The sequence below is a fragment of the Lepidochelys olivacea genome, assembly GCF_965140295.1.
Source record: "Lepidochelys olivacea isolate rLepOli2 genome assembly, chromosome: 3".
In the NCBI taxonomy this organism is placed as follows: domain Eukaryota; kingdom Metazoa; phylum Chordata; order Testudines; family Cheloniidae; genus Lepidochelys; species Lepidochelys olivacea.
The window spans coordinates 112073364-112094066 of record NC_140413.1 but is presented as its reverse complement, the minus strand read 5'-3'; the positions used below and the strand labels follow the sequence as shown (position 1 = coordinate 112094066).

Genomic DNA, 20703 nt, shown 5'->3' with positions numbered 1-20703 from the left:
CTGGTGCTCAATCAACTAGTCCTGTCCATGCTCTGGTACCGGCTCAACACCCTGGTTCCGGACCCGGATTTCCTGGCCAACCTCCAGAAATTGATTCTGGAGTTCTTCTGGTCAGGACTGCACTGGGTCTCTGCAGGGGTTCTCCATCTGCCCTTGGAGGAGGGAGGGCAGGGCCTGAAGTGTCTCCGCACTCAGGTCCATGTCTTCCGCCTCCAGGCCCTGAAGAGGCTCCTTTATGGTGCAGGTAGTCTGGCGTGGAGCATATTGGTGCACGCCTTCCTGCCCCGCCTCCGAGGGCTCCGATATGACCGGCAGCTCCTTTATCTCCATCTGAGGGGTCTTCCGCGAGACCTCTCTGGGCTGCCGGTCTTCTACCAGGACCTCCTCCGGACCTGGAAACTGTTTGCAGCGACCAGGTCCGTGGCGGCCTCCGTGGGGGAAGATCTCCTCGTGGAACCCCTGCTACACAACCCCCAGCTCCGTGTGCAGGTGGCGGAGTCCCCCTCGGTGCGCCAGAGGTTGGTCCTGGCAGAAGTCACCAAAGTTGGAGACCTCTTGGACTATGACCAGGGAGACTGGCTGGATCCCCTGATGCTCACTCAGCGCATGGGGCTCTCCAGACCTCGTACTGCCCTGCGCGTACTTCAGGAGGTGAGGGCCGCTTTGCTGCCCGCTGCTCGGGTTTACCTCGACCAGGTCCTGCGAGAGGGCGCGCCCCGCCCACCCTCCACCCCAGGCCCTCCGGACCTTTTCATCGGGCTCCTGCCCCGTGGACCCGACCCGACCTCCCTGCCCCTTCACCGTGAGCCGGCTAGACTGCGCCAAAACAACATCTTTACACGCTCGTGCTCCAAACTTTTCATGTCCTCACCCTCACGTCCCGCCCTGACACAAAGTGGCGGGACCTCCTGCCACCTCTAGAGGGTGAGGAGCCCCGGTGGGCCAGCCTCTATTCCACCTTAGTCCCGAGGCCCGCCGGGGATATCAGTTGGCGGCTCCTTCACGGGGCCGTGAGCACGGGCGTGTACTTGGCGCGGTTCACCCCAATCCCGGACACCTGCTCCTTTTGCGGCGTGAGGGAAACCCTGGTGCACGTCTATCTGGAGTGCGCCAAGTTGCAGCCCCTATTCCGGCTCCTCACGAATATTTTGTTAAGGTTTTGGTTGCACTTTTCTCCTCACCTCCTTATCTATGCACTCCCTGTCCATGGCCCCACTAAGTCGTGGGACCTCCTGGTCAACCTCCTCCTGGCCCTGGCTAAAGTGGCCATCTATAAAACCAGAGTGAGGAGGTTGGCCGATGGAGTTTCCTGCGACTGCGGGGCCTATTTCCAATCCTCTGTCCGTTCACGCCTCCGGGCAGAGTTCCTCTGGGCGGCATCCACTGACTCCCTTGACGCCTTTGAGGAGCGGTGGGTGCTGTCCGGGGTTCTCTGCTCGGTGTCCCCGTCCGGTTCCCTTCATTTGATCCTTTGATGGCACTCCCGTCCCTGTTCTTCATTAGTTGTCCCCCATAATTATTTGGTTTCCCAGGTCCTGTGGATCTCCCCCTTAGGCTGAGGGGGGATCCTTTAGCAGTGGGCGAGCTTCGCCCACCCACTTCCTGGATCCCAATAAGGCTACTCTGCTGTACCCGGATCCCAATGGGGGCTACTCTGCTGTACCCAACTGGCCTGGGTCTATCACAATATATATCTTCCTACTGTATTTTCCACTGCATGCATCCGATGAAGTGGGTTTTAGCCCATGAAAGCTTATGTCCAAATAAATTTGTTAGTCTCCAAGGTGACACAAGTACTCCTTTTTTTTTAGAAAGAAGAGGTAGAGACAAACAAAAGAGAAGAGTTAGGAAAAACTCACTTGGCAACTGACACATGGAAAGCTAAATCTCCAGAAGAACAGAATGATGAATATAGACTGAAGCACTGTTAATTTATATGGTGCTTGCCAGACATAAATAAGATAGGCATTAAATTGTTTGGAGCAAAGAGCCTAAATAAGACAAGACTAGGGATAACAGTTCAGGAGAGGGAGAGTGTTGGAACTATGAACAAGGAGAAGAATGCATGAGGGATTGCTTGAAGAGGTGGATTTTAATGGAAAGATTTGAAGGAGAGAGAGGGTGCCTGACCAAAGAAGACAAGACTGACCCAGGCATAGAATGCACAATGCATGGAGAGAAAAAGCCTCCATAAGGGTGACACTGGCAATCAGTCAAAGGGAAGAATCAACCTGAGAGGGATGGTGTATTACTGAAGGAGGTGGTACCCATGAAGCATGTGTTTCTCACAGGACAGTTTTCTGTGCCAAGGCACTCATGAGCTGTCAGAACATTGTAATCATATGACAACTGTTGCCTTGGCATCCAGTGCACCCTTTTTCCTGCCCTGGCTGGAAAGATCACCATGGTTCTTTAGTGCGATGAAGTGTATAGATAGGAGAACAGACAGAATGTGGGGGTACAAAGCCCACTTGAAACCACCCAATAGCATAAAAACTTCTTATACGAATGGGCCATTACAGGAAAGGAAATGCCAGACACATCTGAAAGTTAGATGCTCACCTGCTTCCGAAGAAAGTTAGGACTTGACTGAATCATCAGCTATATAATATTTGCAAGAAAAATCGCACTACGTCATGCGAGACTTGCACAGTTTTATTTAATTTGCAGGACTGTTTCATATGAAATACACATAGGGACAATATTCATGGTATATGCCTCTAACACATGCAATATATTAGGAAAAGATTAAGAAGATTCCATACAACTGAAGCATTAAATATATTTTTGTATTTTTGCCCAAGCTCTTGGACTTTTGCACTTTTGAAAACTAGGCCTTTAATCTCTGTGCCTCTATTTCCTCATTTGTAAAATGGGGTTAATTACAACTACCTTCCTTACAAGGTTATTGTGAGGCTAACTCATTAACATCAATAAAGTGCTTTGAGATCACCAGATGTAGATATGCAAATTTATTTATTATCATCACCATTAGGATTTGAAAGATCCATTATGCTGATACATTCTTGGATTTTCTGCTGACCTCCCCTCCTAAGTAGATCTGTCTGTGATTAAGCAGTTTTTGGGGTATGAATGATGAAAAACCTTGTTTTGTCATACACTTATTTGTAATTTTTAACATCAATTTTTATATTATAGTTGCCCACATATTTCTCAGTGATGTACAATGTCTCTCTCCCCACCTCCCAATCTGCTCATACTATTCTTATCAAAGTTTCTTTCTCAGTCAGAATAAGATGCATGAAATATTTTGCCAGTGACATTTAGGTTTGCTACTGACCTAAACTCAGACTGTTTCACTATCTACATCTCAAAAATAAAAAAACACAAAACAAAATGTGGATATACAATATGTAATTGGCAAACCTAAAAAGAGAACTCTTTATACTTACTTAATCTCTTTATGATTCACCCATGCCAGCTGTTCATACATATTCTCTTGAAAATGCTACTGTCTGTTTGATCACAAGTGGGCATCAAAATATTCAAATATTTTTAGTAAAACATACATAAGCCTTTATGTAAGAATGACAATAAAACGTTAACTATGTTGAGCTCTTGTTTTATTTGTGAGATCTGTGGGAATACTTCTCAGAAACGCATTACAGTTGTTTAAAGGAATAGTATTATTTTTAAGCGAACAGTTTCATTTTGTGGCTTAATATAATTTTATTCTGAGGAAACGGATATTTCAATAACTAAATTATATTCCACTTTCCACAAACTAAACCTGTCACAATATTTGAGCTAACCAAACTATGCCCTGATCTGAAGCCCACTGAAATCAATGGCAGTCTTTCCATTGACTTAATGAGCTTTAAGTCAGGTCCATGGTGAATTTCTAGCATCACTGATGTGACTAAGGGTATGTCTACACTGCAGTCGGTGGTGTAGCTGCAGCTCAGGTACGCACACCTGCACTAGCTATAATTTAGCTAGTGCAGCTAAAGCAGCAGTGAAGATGTAGCAGCATGGGTTAGCAATGCAAGTATGTACCAGAGTTCCGGGCAGATTTGTACAGCCTATGCTGTGGGCCGTGCCGCTGCATCTTCATTGCTATTTTTAGCTGCTCTAGCTAGATTAAAGGTAGTTCAGCTATGCCTACATGAGCTGCAATTGCATCTCCGATTGCAGTGTAGACATATCCTGAGTGTCACAGCGGGCTCTGGGTCAAGCAGAATGTTCAATTTAATCAGCCATCTTCATTTCATCTATAATATTTCACTGCACTCCTAGTACAATTTTTTATCAGATTTTCAGATAACTAGTAAGAGGGTAGCACAGATAAAATAATATGGTGAAACACTAAACCCTTAAAATAAGATTTAAAAGGCCTACCTGGTTTTCTGCCATTTATCAATTGCCTAACGTAGGCCCCTCTCCAATTGCTTTGCAGTTTAAGCACTGCAGATTCTTCTTCAGAAGTTGGAGTTCTGTTCTGCCAAGCCACAGGAATATTTAGCTCTATCAGCTCTGAAAGAAAAAGAACAATGAACAGTACTGTAAATAGGGTGTGACGTGAAGGCTACAAGCACTATAACTGCTTGAGAGTTAAACAACTATGTGAGCTATATTCCAGAAATGCCTTGATTTGCTCATAAAGCTTCCATTTATGCTATTCCATCATCCTGTTATAAATTTTACTATATAAGAACCAATGTAAGTTAAAGCACTGTTATCAAGATATAACCAAGTGGGGACATATATTTATTGTGTAATTAAATGATGTTGTTATGCAACTGCTATACTAATGTCATGGGTCAAATTTGTCCAGCTCAAAGTGATTTGGTAAGCTGGTATTTCTCCTTAGTGGGAGCCATCTTGTGTCACAGCATTTAATTTAAGTCTCTTGTTCTAGCTGGAAAATAACCTACAAAATATTAACCAAATATAAACTGATGGAGTGATGTCAGATTCTACAGACAGACTGAAACAAGAGCGCCAAAAGGTAGGACGTGCCTGTATTAATCTGAATGGTTTTGTTAACTATGAAGCCTAACAATTTGAACATCAACATTGTTTAAATGCAAAAAATTCAACTCAACCTGAATGAGGGAGCCACAATTTTCACCTCCATAATAACAAAAAACATTTCCCCACAAAGAATTCTGTTACTGATCTGAGTCTTGTGTTTTACTCACATATTTCACATATTTGGGAGGCCAGTCACACCTGCCTGCATATCAGGTAAAATCTCAGGCATAACTGGAGAGAATGAAAGATTCCCCTGCCAAACACCATTTGGCTTAGGGAACAATGCCCTGGGTTTAGAGTCAGGAGACCATGGGTTCTGGTCTCCCCTCTTCTACTGAATACTGTTAATTTTTCACAGCCCTTATTACTGTCCAAGCTTTCATATACCTATTCCAAGAAGCAGACCACTAACCAATAAGGTAGAAGGACACTTCAGACAGGTCTCTAAATGACAGAACCTGGTCTTATCCACTCAGGTACACTGCGTTTCAAAATGAATATGCGCTTCTCTATCCTGTCTGCAACTACTACTTTCGCCTCTAGACCACATTACCTCCCACAATCAACAGTTGAATTCTGATACTGTTGTGGAATGTTGGGTCTCATAAATAGTTGTGTAACTCACTGGCAAACTACTGTGTTGTTCCTGCTGTCCCCCCCAGAGGCTGATCAAAAGAGAGGATAACAGTATACTTCTACTACCAGCAGGTTTATTATCTCAAGGTCAGTGCAACAGACCTAACAGTCCTGGCTTAAACCCTGCCTACCACCCAAATAGGGGGAAGGAAGATCAAGTAATTAAAGACTATGTTATCATTCACATGCAAAAGGGGACAGAGTTAAGGTTGCAAAGATGATATTTTATGGTATTTCCTAAAGTTTGAATACTTGACTTTGCAACCTATAACATTTTTGGTCGGCTGAGCTGGCAGGCTGTAGGAGGAGCAGGAACATGGTCTCTATCCCTGAACCTGTAGCAATTCTACAGGCTACTGCCACTAAACCTAAATTTTATTGCTACACCATCTAAGCTGTTCCTCTTTTTCTCTTTGCTGTTTTATCATTTTCAACTCAATACCCTCCCCTTCACTATACCCATTTGGTGCCACGGGCAGAGGAGCCTGAGCAGTAGCATTGGGACAGCAGAGGTAACATAGCCAGTCAATGCCATTGACTTGAGTGTAGGGCCTCAGTTTTCTCATCCAATAAATCTATAGTGTCGCCTCTTAAATTAGCATGAGTAGCCTGAAGTAATTATAATTATGGAAATCATTTTATATTGCAAAACACCATGTCTAGAACTAAATTGGAACATCGTGTTAATGTTTATTATCTTATTTGTACTTTTGTTAATACTAGCTGTCCCTTTAAGAACAGGACAAGGTTCTTGATTGTACAGTGGGTTTGCAGGACAGCGATGTGTGGGTGGTTTTTGCCTGCGTGTTGAGAATATGGAAGTCTCTGCCTGTGTAAGCTCTAAAAACGTTAGAACTTTATTTAACAACTTATCTTTCAAGTAAGTAAGCCGCATTCTAAATGGTGTAACACGGTAGGGGGCTGAATGCTTTAGGGCACTGCTAATTGGCTACAAAGCCTTCCACCTGCAGATCACCAGTTTGAAGCCAGCCACCCTCAGATAGAAGCCACAAGCATCATTTAGATTTTAATTCCTGTTGAGAACAGTTTGATGGGTCTTAGTTCCAGCTCACATGTCACAAACTCACTCTTATGCTAAAGGCTTGTCTTACATGGTGGGGCAATGGAGGGGGGTAATTTTTAATGTGCACTAACGTGTTGTTTATAATTGGTCCATGTAGACCCTGCTGATGTACTTTAATGTGATGCTGTTTGAAACAGTACTACTTTCAAGCATGCTAGGGAATCTTTGGTTCTTTTAAAAGAAACTTTTTGGTATTTTATTCAAGATGACTTTTTGTTTCAAAATTTCCTTTAATTTTATTTTAGAAATTTCAGACTATGTGTTTTGTTCACCCCAAAATTATTTTCATATTTACTTTTTGGAATTTCCAGTGAACCAAAAACCCATCATTTGCCCAGTTCTGTCTAGGATGTGGATAAGATTATTGTAGCTCATGTCTTGACTTCTAGACAAGAGGAAATATCTAAAGAGGCTTTCTACATAATTGTACTCACAAAAATATATTTTCTATACAGATTCTAGCCAGAGCATAGTGAACTTTGTCTTTGAACCAACAAGACTTTGCCCACAAGAAAGAAGTGTATGTTTTGGGTTGTACCTAAAAGATTCTCAAGAGTCTGAGATTTTAAGATACTATAAGGTTGAATTTTCTTTTGTTAATAGGAATTTGTGAGTCAAAAGGAAAATGTATTACTTATTCAAGAGACTGGAATTGAAAGAGAGGAGTTAGAACCCGTATTGGATATTTATGAGCATAGCCAGGGCCATTGAAATTCTGCAACCACAATATTTGCAATGGAATCCACCCTTTGCTTGTACACAATCTAGGCAGGCCCTTTTAAAAATCACTATTCTTTTGAGTCATCATGGCTGTGAAGAAAACCTTACAAATGTTAACCAAGTATAAATGTGTAGTCTGGCTGAGTCTGCAGACAGTCTAAAACAAAAACCCATATGTGAACTGCCCCATTTATCTCAAAGGAATCTTGTATTGAATCCTATGGATGACAATTTAAATGTCATTATTGTGACACAGGGTTAGCAAAATAATTTCTTAATTACAGTCATTATACTCTTAAAAAGCACTACAGCATTACAGATCTTTGCAAAATAACTAACATCCTGAGCTGCCCCCTTCATCCCAGTCTGATCTTCCCCCTTCTGTGAGTCTGAGGTCTTGTCAGTGCTTCAGGCTAGGTAGACTTCAGTCAGTTGTCTTGCATGTGTGACAATCAGCCCTTGTAACTGGGAAACCTCCCCTTTAAGGGCCACAGGCCTGGGGCCAACCAGCTTTGTTCAATTATCAGACCCAGCTGGGAAGTGAGTAAATGATTATACAAACTAACAAATGGCTCATTTGAGAGAGCTACTACAGGAAGATAGTGTCCTGCATTAGTCCCTGAGAAAGACTATTCTCCTGCCAATTTTTCAGTTTATCACTATTTCTGGCTTAATATGTGACTATATACATATAAACTATATGCATAAAAGTCACACCAAAAAGGTATTTAGGTTGCAAAGTAAACCACTTGAAAGTTAGGAAATGCCAGAATTACAGTTGCCTGTAATTCTGTGCAAACCTTATTTTACCCCTTTGTGCATCCTGCCTGCGGACTGAGTGAGATAGGGGATTCTGAGGGTTTCTATGATGGCAAACGTTAGGCAATCTAAGTATAGGGTATGTGACCAGCTTCCCCTGAATAGAAATGAACAGACAAATCTGAATAAAATGATTAATAATATCAGCACAGTACCTGAAGATACATTGTCTTCCATGGGAGCATCGTTGTCTTTCAAATCCAAAGTGAAGGATCTGAAAGCGAATTTAAAATTGGAAGGAACCGTATTACCTAATACTTGTTGGATCAAATGCCCAAAAGCATTATTGAAAACCTAAAATTAAAAAGAGGAAAAAATTCAGACAACCATTTATTTTGTCAAGAAAGCAGATTTATATATTTCTTTGATCATTAATAGTCTATACAGAATATTCCACAAATGTTTGTTTGTTTTTTCTATTTCAAAACCTATGCCTTGGAGCTCCCATTTTGCACAAATACATATGACAAACACTTCTCTCTAGAGACCTAGATAGAATATTTTCCAATTTCTTGCTCCTGAAACTTTTATCTTACTCTGTAGTACCATATTCATTTTAAATTTAAAACATTCACTTATGAGATGGCTAACATATTTCTTCCTATAGGACTTGGATTCTTTATCATAAAATGGCACATGGGTTATTAAAACGTTTGGTTACCTGTGTATACCAGAGATGAACCTGAACCGAAACTCTGATTCCGACTTCCTCCCCTAATTCTGAACATTGGAGAGGTTTGAATCTGGCATCACTTTCACATGCAACTACTGTGAATTGGACTGGCTTCTTTCTGTTTTGTATCAGTGATTGTAAAAAATTGAATACCTACTTCTAATGAGTAATCTAACTGATTAAATATGCATCATCGTTTCCATAAGCTGTTCGGTACGTGGATACAAGTCACACAAGTTGAAATCAATGTACAAAGTGTTGTGTTCGATAAAAAATAAATCAGGATAGAGTTACTCTACTTCTGTAAACATTTTTGGGAAAATATTTGTTAGGTTGCAAAGCTAAATTCCAATTATAGTCAACAGTAATATTGCTGGTTTCAATTATAATCACTTTGATATCTCTAGTGGCTGCTATTACATTAGGAAGTTCTATGTTAAAAGCATGATTATTTTTTTGTTTTGAAGAAAGATCTAGCATTAAATACATGCATACAACATTTAAGGGAAAGTATAAATAATAAAAAACATGGAAATGTTGTGACTATGAAAAGAATCTGACTTGTCTTCAATAACAGAAAGCCAAATCAATTTTTTCCTGAGACATCAATCTGAGACACAGTAGGGAATTATGCTGTGTATTGCCTTCTGAACTTCAGTTAGTCTCTTTGCTTTCATATCCTGAATTAGATATCAAAAAGCTGATGAATTTTGAAGTTTGAAATATGCAGTGCCAAACTGCCAAAACACAGTCTCCGATTTTAGCATGTACTGTTCTGCATATATTATAATTTGGATATAAAAAGGAAAGGCAATTTCTATTTGTATTTGTAAATTCTATCATTTGCACATGCAAGTTATAATGGATTTCAAACCATGCATGCAGAATAAGAGGCAGAGTAGGAGATCCCTTTGAAAATTTGGCTAATAATAATAATAATAATAATTTATAATAATAATAGCAGCTTATTTGAAGAAGAGAATGAATGTTAACATATATACTCTTTTATATTGTAAAGTCCTTTAGAAAAAGCAGATTACTAGAACCATTACCTTAAAATGTTCTCTTGCTATTCCTGTACCATGGAGGCTCTGAGGGAAGTGAGTTAGTTCCAGCTCCTTCAGGGCCTTGGAAAGTTCAGGCTCACTGCTGAAATTATTAATCACATTTCCAATAGCTTTCAGGATAACTGTAGCCTGTTCTATAAATCGGTAGCTCTCCTGGGGAGAGAGAACATTCTAGCTTGTGGAAGGGAAATGCTATCAGTTTATCAGATAATGAAGAATATAAAAATACTATGCATTGATGATTATTCTTTTGTACCAAGCACTGTAGAATGTTCAGTCAAAATTAAGATGCATGTTTATACTGTAAAAAGAATAAGTGAAGGCTTCTCCTAGCTAAAATACACATTGTGACATAATGTTGGTTAATCCCATCCATATATTCTTAGAGGAGTATTTGTATTTGGTTGAATACCATATCAAAGTGAATGTTGCATGTAGCAGGATTAACCTTCACCTGAATTTCAATGTGAGACTCTAGAGACTCAACTGGGATGCATCCGATGAAGTGAGCTGTAGCTCACGAAAGCTCATGCTCAAATAAATTGGTTAGTCTCTAAGGTGCCACAAGTACTCCTTTTCTTTTTGCGAATACAGACTAACACGGCTGTTACTCTGAAACCTGTTAACTGGGAGTGGCACTCTAGAGACTAGCTGCTCCTCTTGCAAAAATCTGTGGAAAGACCACCCCAGGAAGCAACTGCAGTTTTACATTGTTTTTATGGCCAAGGAAGTTCACCCACAGAGTCTCCCTTTTGTAAAGAGAAGGGGGACAAGTTGAAAATGTTGCTCTTTTTTTTCTTAACGTATCAAGTTCTCAGGTTTAATCTAACTTCCTAAATATCTGTAATATTGCATAAGCTACTTTAATATTCTATTATCAGAGCCCTGCAATTATGCAGCGGTGCAAATGGCTGCAAAATTTCCCCTTTTAAAATTTTTTTGCACAACTCTGCTTTCATTTAAAAAACTCCCAAAGTCTCTGGCCCAATCATTTGTAAAGGAAACCTTGAAAACATGGACTGAGTGTAACTAATGAAGAGACATCTGTCTGGACGGACAAACAACCTAACCAACAGCTCTGAGAAAGCGTTAACTGCTCCCCAGGGCCTCTAATCACAGCTATCACACAGCCCTTTGAATCAATAGTTCATTTTAAGAACAAAAGCTATTCTGCGGCCTACTGGTCATTTTGCAACCATATGGGGGGAAATGTATTCATCTGACCGACAGTTTGCATCACTAAGTAAGCATTTTTAACCTACCTTAATAATCTTTACATGCATTTTATGACTATCAGAGCTGCATGCTGCAAAAGGGAAGACAATACACTACCTCCAATTTAAATATTTCCACTACATTCTTTAATATCCAATTATCTATTGGCACATGAATGAATTTTCAGCTATTTTATGTGAAACACAACAACATCCAATGCCTGCTTATACGTTTACATCACATAGCTATAATAATGCCCATCTTCATATGCATCTCTCTCCCTCACACTTCCAATATCTCAGAACTGTTTCTCTTGCTTCCATATATATTTGGAATTTATATTATATTATTCAGTAAAATCTACTATAAATAGAGATGTGACATTATTTACATTAAGATTTACATTTCTTTTTGTGAAAATACTAAGAAAAGTGATTTTTAAACAAATTACTTGTAGTCCATCTCCTTCTGCACAACTCAGAGAATTTTCTTGCATATCCTCCAAACTCAAAATTCAAGAGAAAAATTAGATCCGTCTGCAGTAAAGAATGGTCAATGACTTGTAATAATATTGCACACGTTGTTATGGTAACATGTACCTTGTCAAGATTTGGCATAACAGTATCCTCTTCACCAAACACACATGGCACCATGCTACACAGATGGATATGGTGCCCTATGGGGGAACTTGCAGTGAAGATTAATACATGTCGCCTACATAAAAAATAAAATATAACAAAAAAGAAAAGCATTCTCTTTTAGAACAGTGGTTCTTCACCCTTTTCATTCAGTGGACCAACTTCACAACAGTGAAACTCTTTTCTGGCCCACCTCTCCTTTTAAGCCTCAATTGCTAATTACTTGGTTCTCAAATAAGTAAGTGAGCAGAGCATGAGGAAAGGCTCCTAGAACTACTGGTGAGGTTATAATTACAGGTTGTAACCTGAGATGCCACTGTTTTAGATTTATTTTCTGCTTTAGTTTGATTACATGTGGTTTTTATAACATAGAACAACATATTGCTGTAGTATTTCATAAGGATAGAGCATAAACTCTTTAAGTCAGGGACTGTGCCTTCTTTTGGGTTTGTACAGTGTTTTCCGAACACTGACTGAAACAAATAATAAATAATTATAAGAAGAATTTAAAAGCAAAGACCACAGCTGGTTACATTTAAGTTTATACATCTGATCTGGAAAATCCAAAGTAAGAGTCCAGTGTCCAAGTTATTCGTTACCTTAATCAAAATTGCTATAAGGACATACACACGAATAAGAAAATTTAAATATAAAACCAGATTAGAATAAAACCACTTTTATGCAATAATTCTGGGCCCAATCCGTTCAAGAATCAGCTGGTGATTCACAGAAGTTCAGTGTGCCCCCTTGGGAACTACAGCTAATTCCAGTTTTGAAAGGAAGAAGAATTCTTTCTTGTGTTTACACAAGACAGGATCAGGCACTCAGCACCATATTCTTCCTTTCTCTTGTGAATGGTGGTCTGAGAACTTCTTTGGTTAATAGCTCTTTAACAAAGGCCTGGCAACAAGAATAAAGGAGGATCCACGTGGTCCAAAGCTTTTAAAATTTGCTTTTTTCAATTGCAATTGGTTGGGGAGGAAGAGTACACCACTTCCTAGCAATCACGTGGACTGTGGGAGGAAAGCTTCCACTTGGATTCCCAAGTAATTTTTCTTTTTGAATGAAATGGAAACTGCTCCACAGAGTGAGTCCTAAGCCCACTTCTACTCCCATGCCCGAGATTGACGTGTTGTAAATGCTACATAATTAATTATTCCTTGCGGCATGATTGCAAATTGTGGAGGATGGGGAATCAGAGATGTAGTGGCATGGGTGGGGAGCTTATCTGTAATAGATTCCTGCTTCTCAGGTAGCTCAAACTTGCAGTTGCAGAAATATAAAGATTTGTTCATTGATTTAGAGTCCTGCATAAGGCTAACTTTTCTGCTGAAATTTCTGACAGTGCAGTCCCGCACAGAACTTGATTCTCCAACTTTCAAAAACTGCACAACTCAGAAGGATGCAGGTGCTGAATAATCTGTCCATAAGCCAGTTCAATCAGGGATTCTGATGTATATGTTTTTTTCCAGCTGAAGTTCGTTTTACTGCCATTTGTCACAAATGAAATCCATTTTAATATTTTAAATCAGTTTAGAGAAAAAAGGGAGCACTGTTCAACTTTGTTGACTTAATACCAGATATATAACAGGTCTTTGTGTTTACCTTTCTGTTGCTTTGAAATCCTCTTTGATTTCCATTTATAATTTTTTGGATGGACATACAGGACATGACAGATATATATTATTTTGTTCAAGTTTTATAGGTACTTTTTGTAATATTGTAAGTTTTTGATATCGTTATATATATGTCTTCTTTTAAATAAAATAATCTACACAAGAAAAAAGAAGCTAAAAGTTCACAGCAGCAGTCCTTCTTTGTTCATTTTAATGTAATCTTTTTTAAACTAAACTAAACTGGCAATTCTTTATTTTTTGAGAACCAAAAGCTTTGAATTATCCAGCAATTCAGTCCTTGTGGCAATACACCATGTATTGTTTCTTTCATTGCAAACATTTTAAGAGACTAGCAGATTTCTAAGGATGAAGGGGATGGTATGGCGTTATCTTTTCTTTATTTTTACAGCTAAGGAACTGCTTTAAACCAGATATATAGGGGTATATGCCAAGAGAAGTGAATCCCACAAAGCATCAATGTCATGGTTTCCTAATAGTTTTAAGTTGGAATTTTAAAGAACTATACAAAGGTATAGCTAGATTATTTGGGAATTTATGTCCCTTCATGTTTCATAAATTTCATTTCAAGAAGAGTTACAATACTGGCTACAGAATCATACTTCAGTAAAAGTTTTAATTAAAATGAGTGTTGGAGAGAGCTGCTAATACCTCAGCCAAATTTCTGAAGCCTTCTATATAGAAACAACTTGCCTAGACAGAATGTATTTCAGTTGTTTTTTCTAGAAAAACTAGTGGGACTACTCATACGAATAACTGCTCAGCAAAGAGAGAGTAAGAGATTCACAGACTGACACACTATTTAAAAAACTTTAGTAATAATCCTTAAATCCAAATAAACATTGTAATCTTACTAAAACTTGGGAAATCCTAGAAATTTTATGCAAATTCAACATTCAAATATTTGCAAATAATTAACCGTTCCAGATTCAGTTATGTAAATTCTATCCTTAAGGCAACAACAGGTCTTTAAGTGCTAGAGGGAAATTAAAAAAAGGACCAGTACACACCCTGGGGGAAGGCTTAGCATAGCAGCTTTGGTTGCATACGTATGTATCTTTAGCACAAGTTGTCCAGTAGCCACACTTTTCCAAGAGAAACTTTCAACAGTAAGCATGCCCTGTGGTACACCAGAACCTTCTTTTTGTGTCACTGTAAGAAAAACAATTAGAAAAATAAAGTTAGCAGAGCAATTGATACAAATATCATGATGCAGAACTCAGGATCACATTTTGGTCATCAAAGCCCATAAAAAAATAAAGGGACTATTTGTAAATTGATATACACCAGTGGTGCCTACACCAGCTAAGTGCCCTAGTCAGCCACAGAAGTTGCCTACTCTTAATGGTAGCTCTGGGAGAAATACAGCAGTTTTTCCAGTTAACCGGGTTCAAAAAAGAACTAAATAAGTTCATGGAAGATAGGTCCGTCAGTGGCTATTAGCCAGGATGGGCAGGGATGCAAAACCATGTTCTGAAGTGTCCCTAGCCTCTGTTTGCAGAAGCTGGGAATGGGTGATACAGGATGGATCACTTAATGATTACCTGTTCTGTTCATTCGCTCTGAGGCACCTGGCATTGGCCACTGTCAGAAGACAGGATACTGGGCTAGATGGACCATTGGTCTGACCCAGTATGGCCGTTCTTATGTTCTTAATCAATATACAAAGATAGCACATAACGGCGGTTATGTATACACTCTACTCTGAGGGCAATATTCAGAAGTGATGTGTTAGGAGGAGGTATAAATTAGATCCCTTTGCACTCACTTGGGGTACATTTACACTTTGAGTGTAAATTCCTGCTCAAGGAGCTACACTCGTGCTAACTCTGATTGAGTCAGAATGCTAAAAATAGATTGTAGATGCAGTGTCGTGAGCAGGAGCAGGTTCTAGCTTCCCCAAGTATGTACCTAGCATCTCAGATGGGCTCATACTTGGGGTAGCTAGCCCCGCCTGTCGCCGTTGCTACACATTATTTTTAGTAACTTAGCTGGCGCAGAGTTAGTGTGGGTACATCTCCTCAAGATGGAATTTACACCACCAGCTCAAAGTGTAGACATAACCTTAGACTCCCACAGAACTACTTGGACCTGCTTTATCCTGTGTAAGAGGGTCTAACACATGGGTGTAATTACACCTTCTTTTGTGGTTCCTTGGCATGTAACTTACATGCACTCAAGATATGTCTAGACTAAGGTTTATAGGCCTGTTTAACTCAAGTTGACTGCCAATTAACTTAACTAACATATTTTAAAATATTAATCTAGCTATTTTACAGACATTTGTGATTTACCCAAGGCGGAGCCCTAGGGTATCAAGATGAGTCTGCTGTAAACAGATTCAAGAGTGTCCAAACAGGGATTTGCATCAGTTTAACTGAATTGCTTTGAAAACCAATTTTAGTTAAATCAGTGCAATTATTGCATGTAGACCAGCCCAAAGATAGAACAGTTTGCAAGAAGAGAAAACCAGGCAGAAATGACACAGGAAATGAAATGAAATCCATACTAGAAAGATGTCATAAATATAAAGGGAAGGGTAAACACCTTTAAATCCCTCCTGGCCAGAGGAAAAACCCTTTCACCTGTAAAGGGTTAAGAAGCTAAGATAACCTTACTGGCACATGACCAATGAGGAGACAAGATACTTTCAAAGCTGGAGGGGGGGGGGAGGAAACAAAGGGCTCTCTCTGTCTGTGTGATGCTTTTGCCAGGACCAGAGCAGAAATGCAGGTCAGAACTCCTGTAAAGAGTTAGTAAGCAATCTAGTTAGATATGCGTTAGATTCTGTTTTGTTTAAATGGCTGATGAAATAAGTTGTGCTGAATGGAATGTATATTCCTGTTTTTGTGTCTTTTTGTAATTTAAGGTTTTGCCTAGAGGGATTCTCTATGTTTTGAATCTGATTACCCTGTAAGGTATTTACCATCCTGATTTTACAGAGGTGATTCTTTTACTTTTTCTTTAATTAAAATTCTTCTTTTAAGAACCTGATTGCTTTTTCATTGTTCTTAAGATCCAAGGGTTTGGGTCTGTGTTCACCTTTGCAAATTGGTGAGGATTTTTATCAAGCCTTCCCCAGGAAAGGGGGTGTAGTGTTTGGGAGGATATTTGGGGGTGGGGGGTGGAGACGTTTCCAAGTGGGCACTTCCCCTGTTATTCTTTGTGTAACACTTTGGCAGCTTTTAACCTAAGCTGGTAAGAATAAGCTTAGGGGGTCTTTCATACAGGTCCCCACTTCTGTACTCTAGAGTTCAGAGTGGGGAAGGAACCTTGACAAAAGGTATGGGCAAAAAGTGAATAGCAAATGATTAAACATTGTAAACAACTCCTTAAGAGGCATTGTTCATAAAAAGGACACGTGGAAAAAAAGTGTTTTCAATCAGTGTGGAGCAATAGAAAAGCACCACTGTGGCACAGCCAAGTGTTTTGCAAGATCATTTCCTAGAGTCAACTTGCTCTGTTTAATGCCTGCCAAATTACCATAGAGGTGAACACATATTGGTAAGCAGATCTGTTGTGACTCATGATTCATTGTACCCTCAGTAGCTAAGAGAAAAATCTCACGATACTACGGACATAGCATGTGTCAATACTGCAGGAGAGAGAACTCTAAAATATCCAAAGGGAATATTGCAGTTCTAGGCACTGAGTGTCACCTGCTCCATACAAGACCAAAAAAAGAAAAAGCATGTTTCAAAAGAAGACAGTTAAGATAAAAGAGTCTTTAGCAGTTGAGAACAATCAATATTAGCACACTTTTTTCTTTGTATTGATCTTACCTCCAGAATCTCCCCAGCGTACTAATGCAGAAAAACTAACTAGGATTTCAATAGGCTTCAAACTGTCCACAAATAAATAATAGAAGACTCGATCATCTGTAAACTGCAGGTGGAAAAGGGTATTCATGTTTAATTTCTGTTGAATTAGTCTTTACAATTTTTTATTTAAAGTTCAAACTTTGTGACTCAATGTACATATGTAAAACAAGCAGTTAATTGTTACCAGTGCTTCTAACAGAGCTTCAAGTTTCATTTACCTATTAATATTCATCTTTCATTCTACAGATTAGAGAAAAAATAGTTTCTGTAATAGAAAATGTACCTACATCTTATGCACATCTTCCCTCTGTACCACCAATTTAATTAAACCCTGCTTACCTATTAGTATTTAATAAGGGACTAACATAGTTATTGTAATGATATTTTAAAAGTATGAAGCATCCGAGATATTGTTCTACAATTTGCCAACTCTAATTAATTCCAAAAAACTTGTAAGATATACAGTATCATAAATATTTTTGATTTGTAGCTTGTAGCATACAATTTATTTTGCATAATTATGATTTTTACGTTGCAAAAATCATAAAATATGGCAGCACTTTATTTACAACTTTAATGCATAAACATCAGAAACAGCAATGTGTACTGAACCATTCCTATAAAATACTCCAATTTAAACTTCATTTCATTGTCTCTTTCATTTCTTCTTAAATTGGAGTGTTTCTCACATCCATAACTGTAAATATTAGCAATTTGATACTGAGATATTAGGAATATTGGCATGTGTTCAGATCAAAGCTAGATGCACTTCAGGAAGATATGTTTTACCCCAAATACAAGTTATTGGGCTCAATACAGGGGCAACTGGGTGAAATTTAATGGCCTATGATATATAGGACATCAGATTAGATGATGTAATGGTCCCTTCTGACTTTAAAAATCTATAAATCTATGAAATTACAGTACAAAAGTGTTATCCCATATGGCTGATATTTAATTTGCCAGATGGTATGAATATTTGATTTACCTGTCTCTAATAAAATATTATGGTACCAGAGTATAGGGTTCTAAAGAATATACTTTGTCATCCTAGCACACATCTAGGATTGTGTTGATTACATTTCAGAAAATAGAGCATGTTTTCAGTTGCACAAAGTTGCATATCCAAAGCAGATCATAGCTCAGGAAAACTGACCTATGATCCGGTTACACTTTATAACAGTGAGACTAGTGACACTGAAGATATGCAGCAGTTATGGAATATAACCCAAATAGATAATTTCTGGGTACAGAATGTTGTACTAGATCTATTCATGACAAAGTTTAACTGCACAGCAATTACAGGGTATTAATGTACTAAATATGAAACTAAAGGAGCAATACATTAATCCAGCATGTTTAATCTTCCAGTTACATTAATTTATTAGTTAAACTATAGGTATCTAGAACATTGCTACAGTGTTTTTGCACTCTAACTGCAGTATCTGTAAAATGTAATTCCAGTCACTGGAATAGATTCTCAAGTGCACCAGAGCAGCACTTAGCACACCTAAAGAGTCAAGGGATGGGAGACTATATTTCTGCCCTCCCAATCTTGGAGCTCTCAGAGATTGAATCAGTCTGGGATGCTCTTGAGAGGCATCTCAGCTGCTGCCTCAAGGCAAATTTTGCCTTGCAATTTAAGTGGAGCTGTGGATCTGGCCCACTATATTCTATAGAGTAACCTGAAATCTTTTTGCTACCTCCAACAGTCAGCATTGTTTCAGCCATTGCCAAACAGTAATCTGTGGTACCACTGTCATTTCTGATTTCAAAGTAAGGGAAATATTGCGGTATAAGTGTCAGCAACATGTTGACTTTTAATGGGGACTACTGTAGCCTTAAATATTTCCATATACAGTATTTTCGCATTATTATTTTGTCTGTAATAGTTGTTCTTCATGGGTTAACACTAATATTTAGGATTTATGAATTATCAAGACATAGACTTTCTAAATAAAGTAAAGGTGAAATCAATAATGTGATGCATACATTTACCTTAAAATCGGATTTCTGATAATTATAAGCATATGTATTTGGTTTGTGGAAAATATGCAGGTTCCTAGAAAGAAAAATAATGAGGGAGAAATTAATTTTAGCATTAATAATTTATTTTAGTAAATTTTCTCTCATCCCATATGGTGCTACTGCAACCACTTCTATCATTATGAAACAGACTCAAAACTATTTCTTGAAAGTGGTCCAACATTTGAAGCCTCATAAAAGATGAATGCGTACAATTTATCTCCAGTGAAAGCTGTTGACATTGATTAGTAACTTTGTTGCAGGTCTAACTCTTTCTTACACAGGTCTGACAGCTAGTTTTATCTTATTTGGATTTGTAAATGGCAGCAAACTGAAATCTTAAAATTTTAACACCTAAAAATCACTAAACTATACAAAAAGCAGAGGCATCACTATAGGGGATGATTGCCTTTATGCAAGTTGTTAACACTTCTATGAAATTTACTGCTGTTCCACACCTCACCAGAAAACGACGAAGAAACTGAATCAGATTGTGACCTCAGTTTGACCCAATTAACCTCACTGAGTTCAACTTTAACTGAGGACAGAATTTGAACCAGAGTTCAGGGTTTTATACAAAGGAAGAGTTCAGATTATTCAAAGTCCCTATTGAGGCTGTGATACATTCTTGACATACATCAATTCTATAACTGCTGATCTGCTCTTCCTCCCCCAAAATTGATGCCAACTTTTAACATCCATATCAAGTTCTCTGCATTTGACCTATGTTCACATTACGCAAAGAAAGACATTCAACATCACTGGCTGTCAGGATAAAAATCTTAGCCTGGCAGCTAAAATTTCTGTGTAATAAAGTCTTTAAAGGACAGTAGGGATATACTGATGGATCATTGTTAAAAAAAATTAAGTTCTAAAAATAGATAACTCATACTTTTTAGAAATGAGAAAAAGGAACTGACAAGTTTGGCACATAAATTTGTTACAGTGGTCTTCAAAAGGCTAACAGTAATTTACTCTATGTTCAACTAACAAACCTTTTTAAAAATTTAATCATATTTCCCCATTGACTCTAAGTGGAGCTGTAACTAAACTGCCCCCTTTACGAATAGGAACCAGTGTTGCAGAATGGAAGGGGGAAATCACTTGCTTGGTGACTGCTTCAATAAAGGTATCATCTTGCATGATTCTCGCTCCTGATCTAGTGCTCCCTAACATGAGACAGGCAGACCTTCCCAAACTCTAAAATGCTCTACAGTGTTTAGTTCCTACTGGTAGTATGCAGGTTCAGGCACTCGCTACAGCCCTCCCTCATGTACCACCTATGACAATAATGGCTGCCGTAGAGACCGTCCAGTCAGTTCTTGATGAGTGGAAAGTGAAGGCTCCCCAAAGAAATATCAATCACAAAAATAAAA

At 38.8% G+C, this 20703-nt stretch overlaps 1 protein-coding gene across 1 annotated transcript in view; it reads right to left on the bottom strand.

The window, feature by feature from the left end:
- The window catches only part of ADGB (androglobin), a 222396-nt gene that overhangs the window by 88658 nt on the left and 113035 nt on the right, over positions 1-20703 (bottom strand). Inside the window, exons 16-22 of the mRNA XM_084623349.1 lie at positions 19301-19364; positions 17264-17366; positions 14492-14633; positions 11809-11923; positions 9980-10147; positions 8410-8548; positions 4360-4494 (exon numbers count right to left, since the gene is read on the bottom strand). Coding sequence (XP_084479475.1) covers positions 4360-4494; positions 8410-8548; positions 9980-10147; positions 11809-11923; positions 14492-14633; positions 17264-17366; positions 19301-19364 — 866 coding nt within the window. The remainder of the gene's footprint in view (positions 1-4359; positions 4495-8409; positions 8549-9979; positions 10148-11808; positions 11924-14491; positions 14634-17263; positions 17367-19300; positions 19365-20703) is intronic.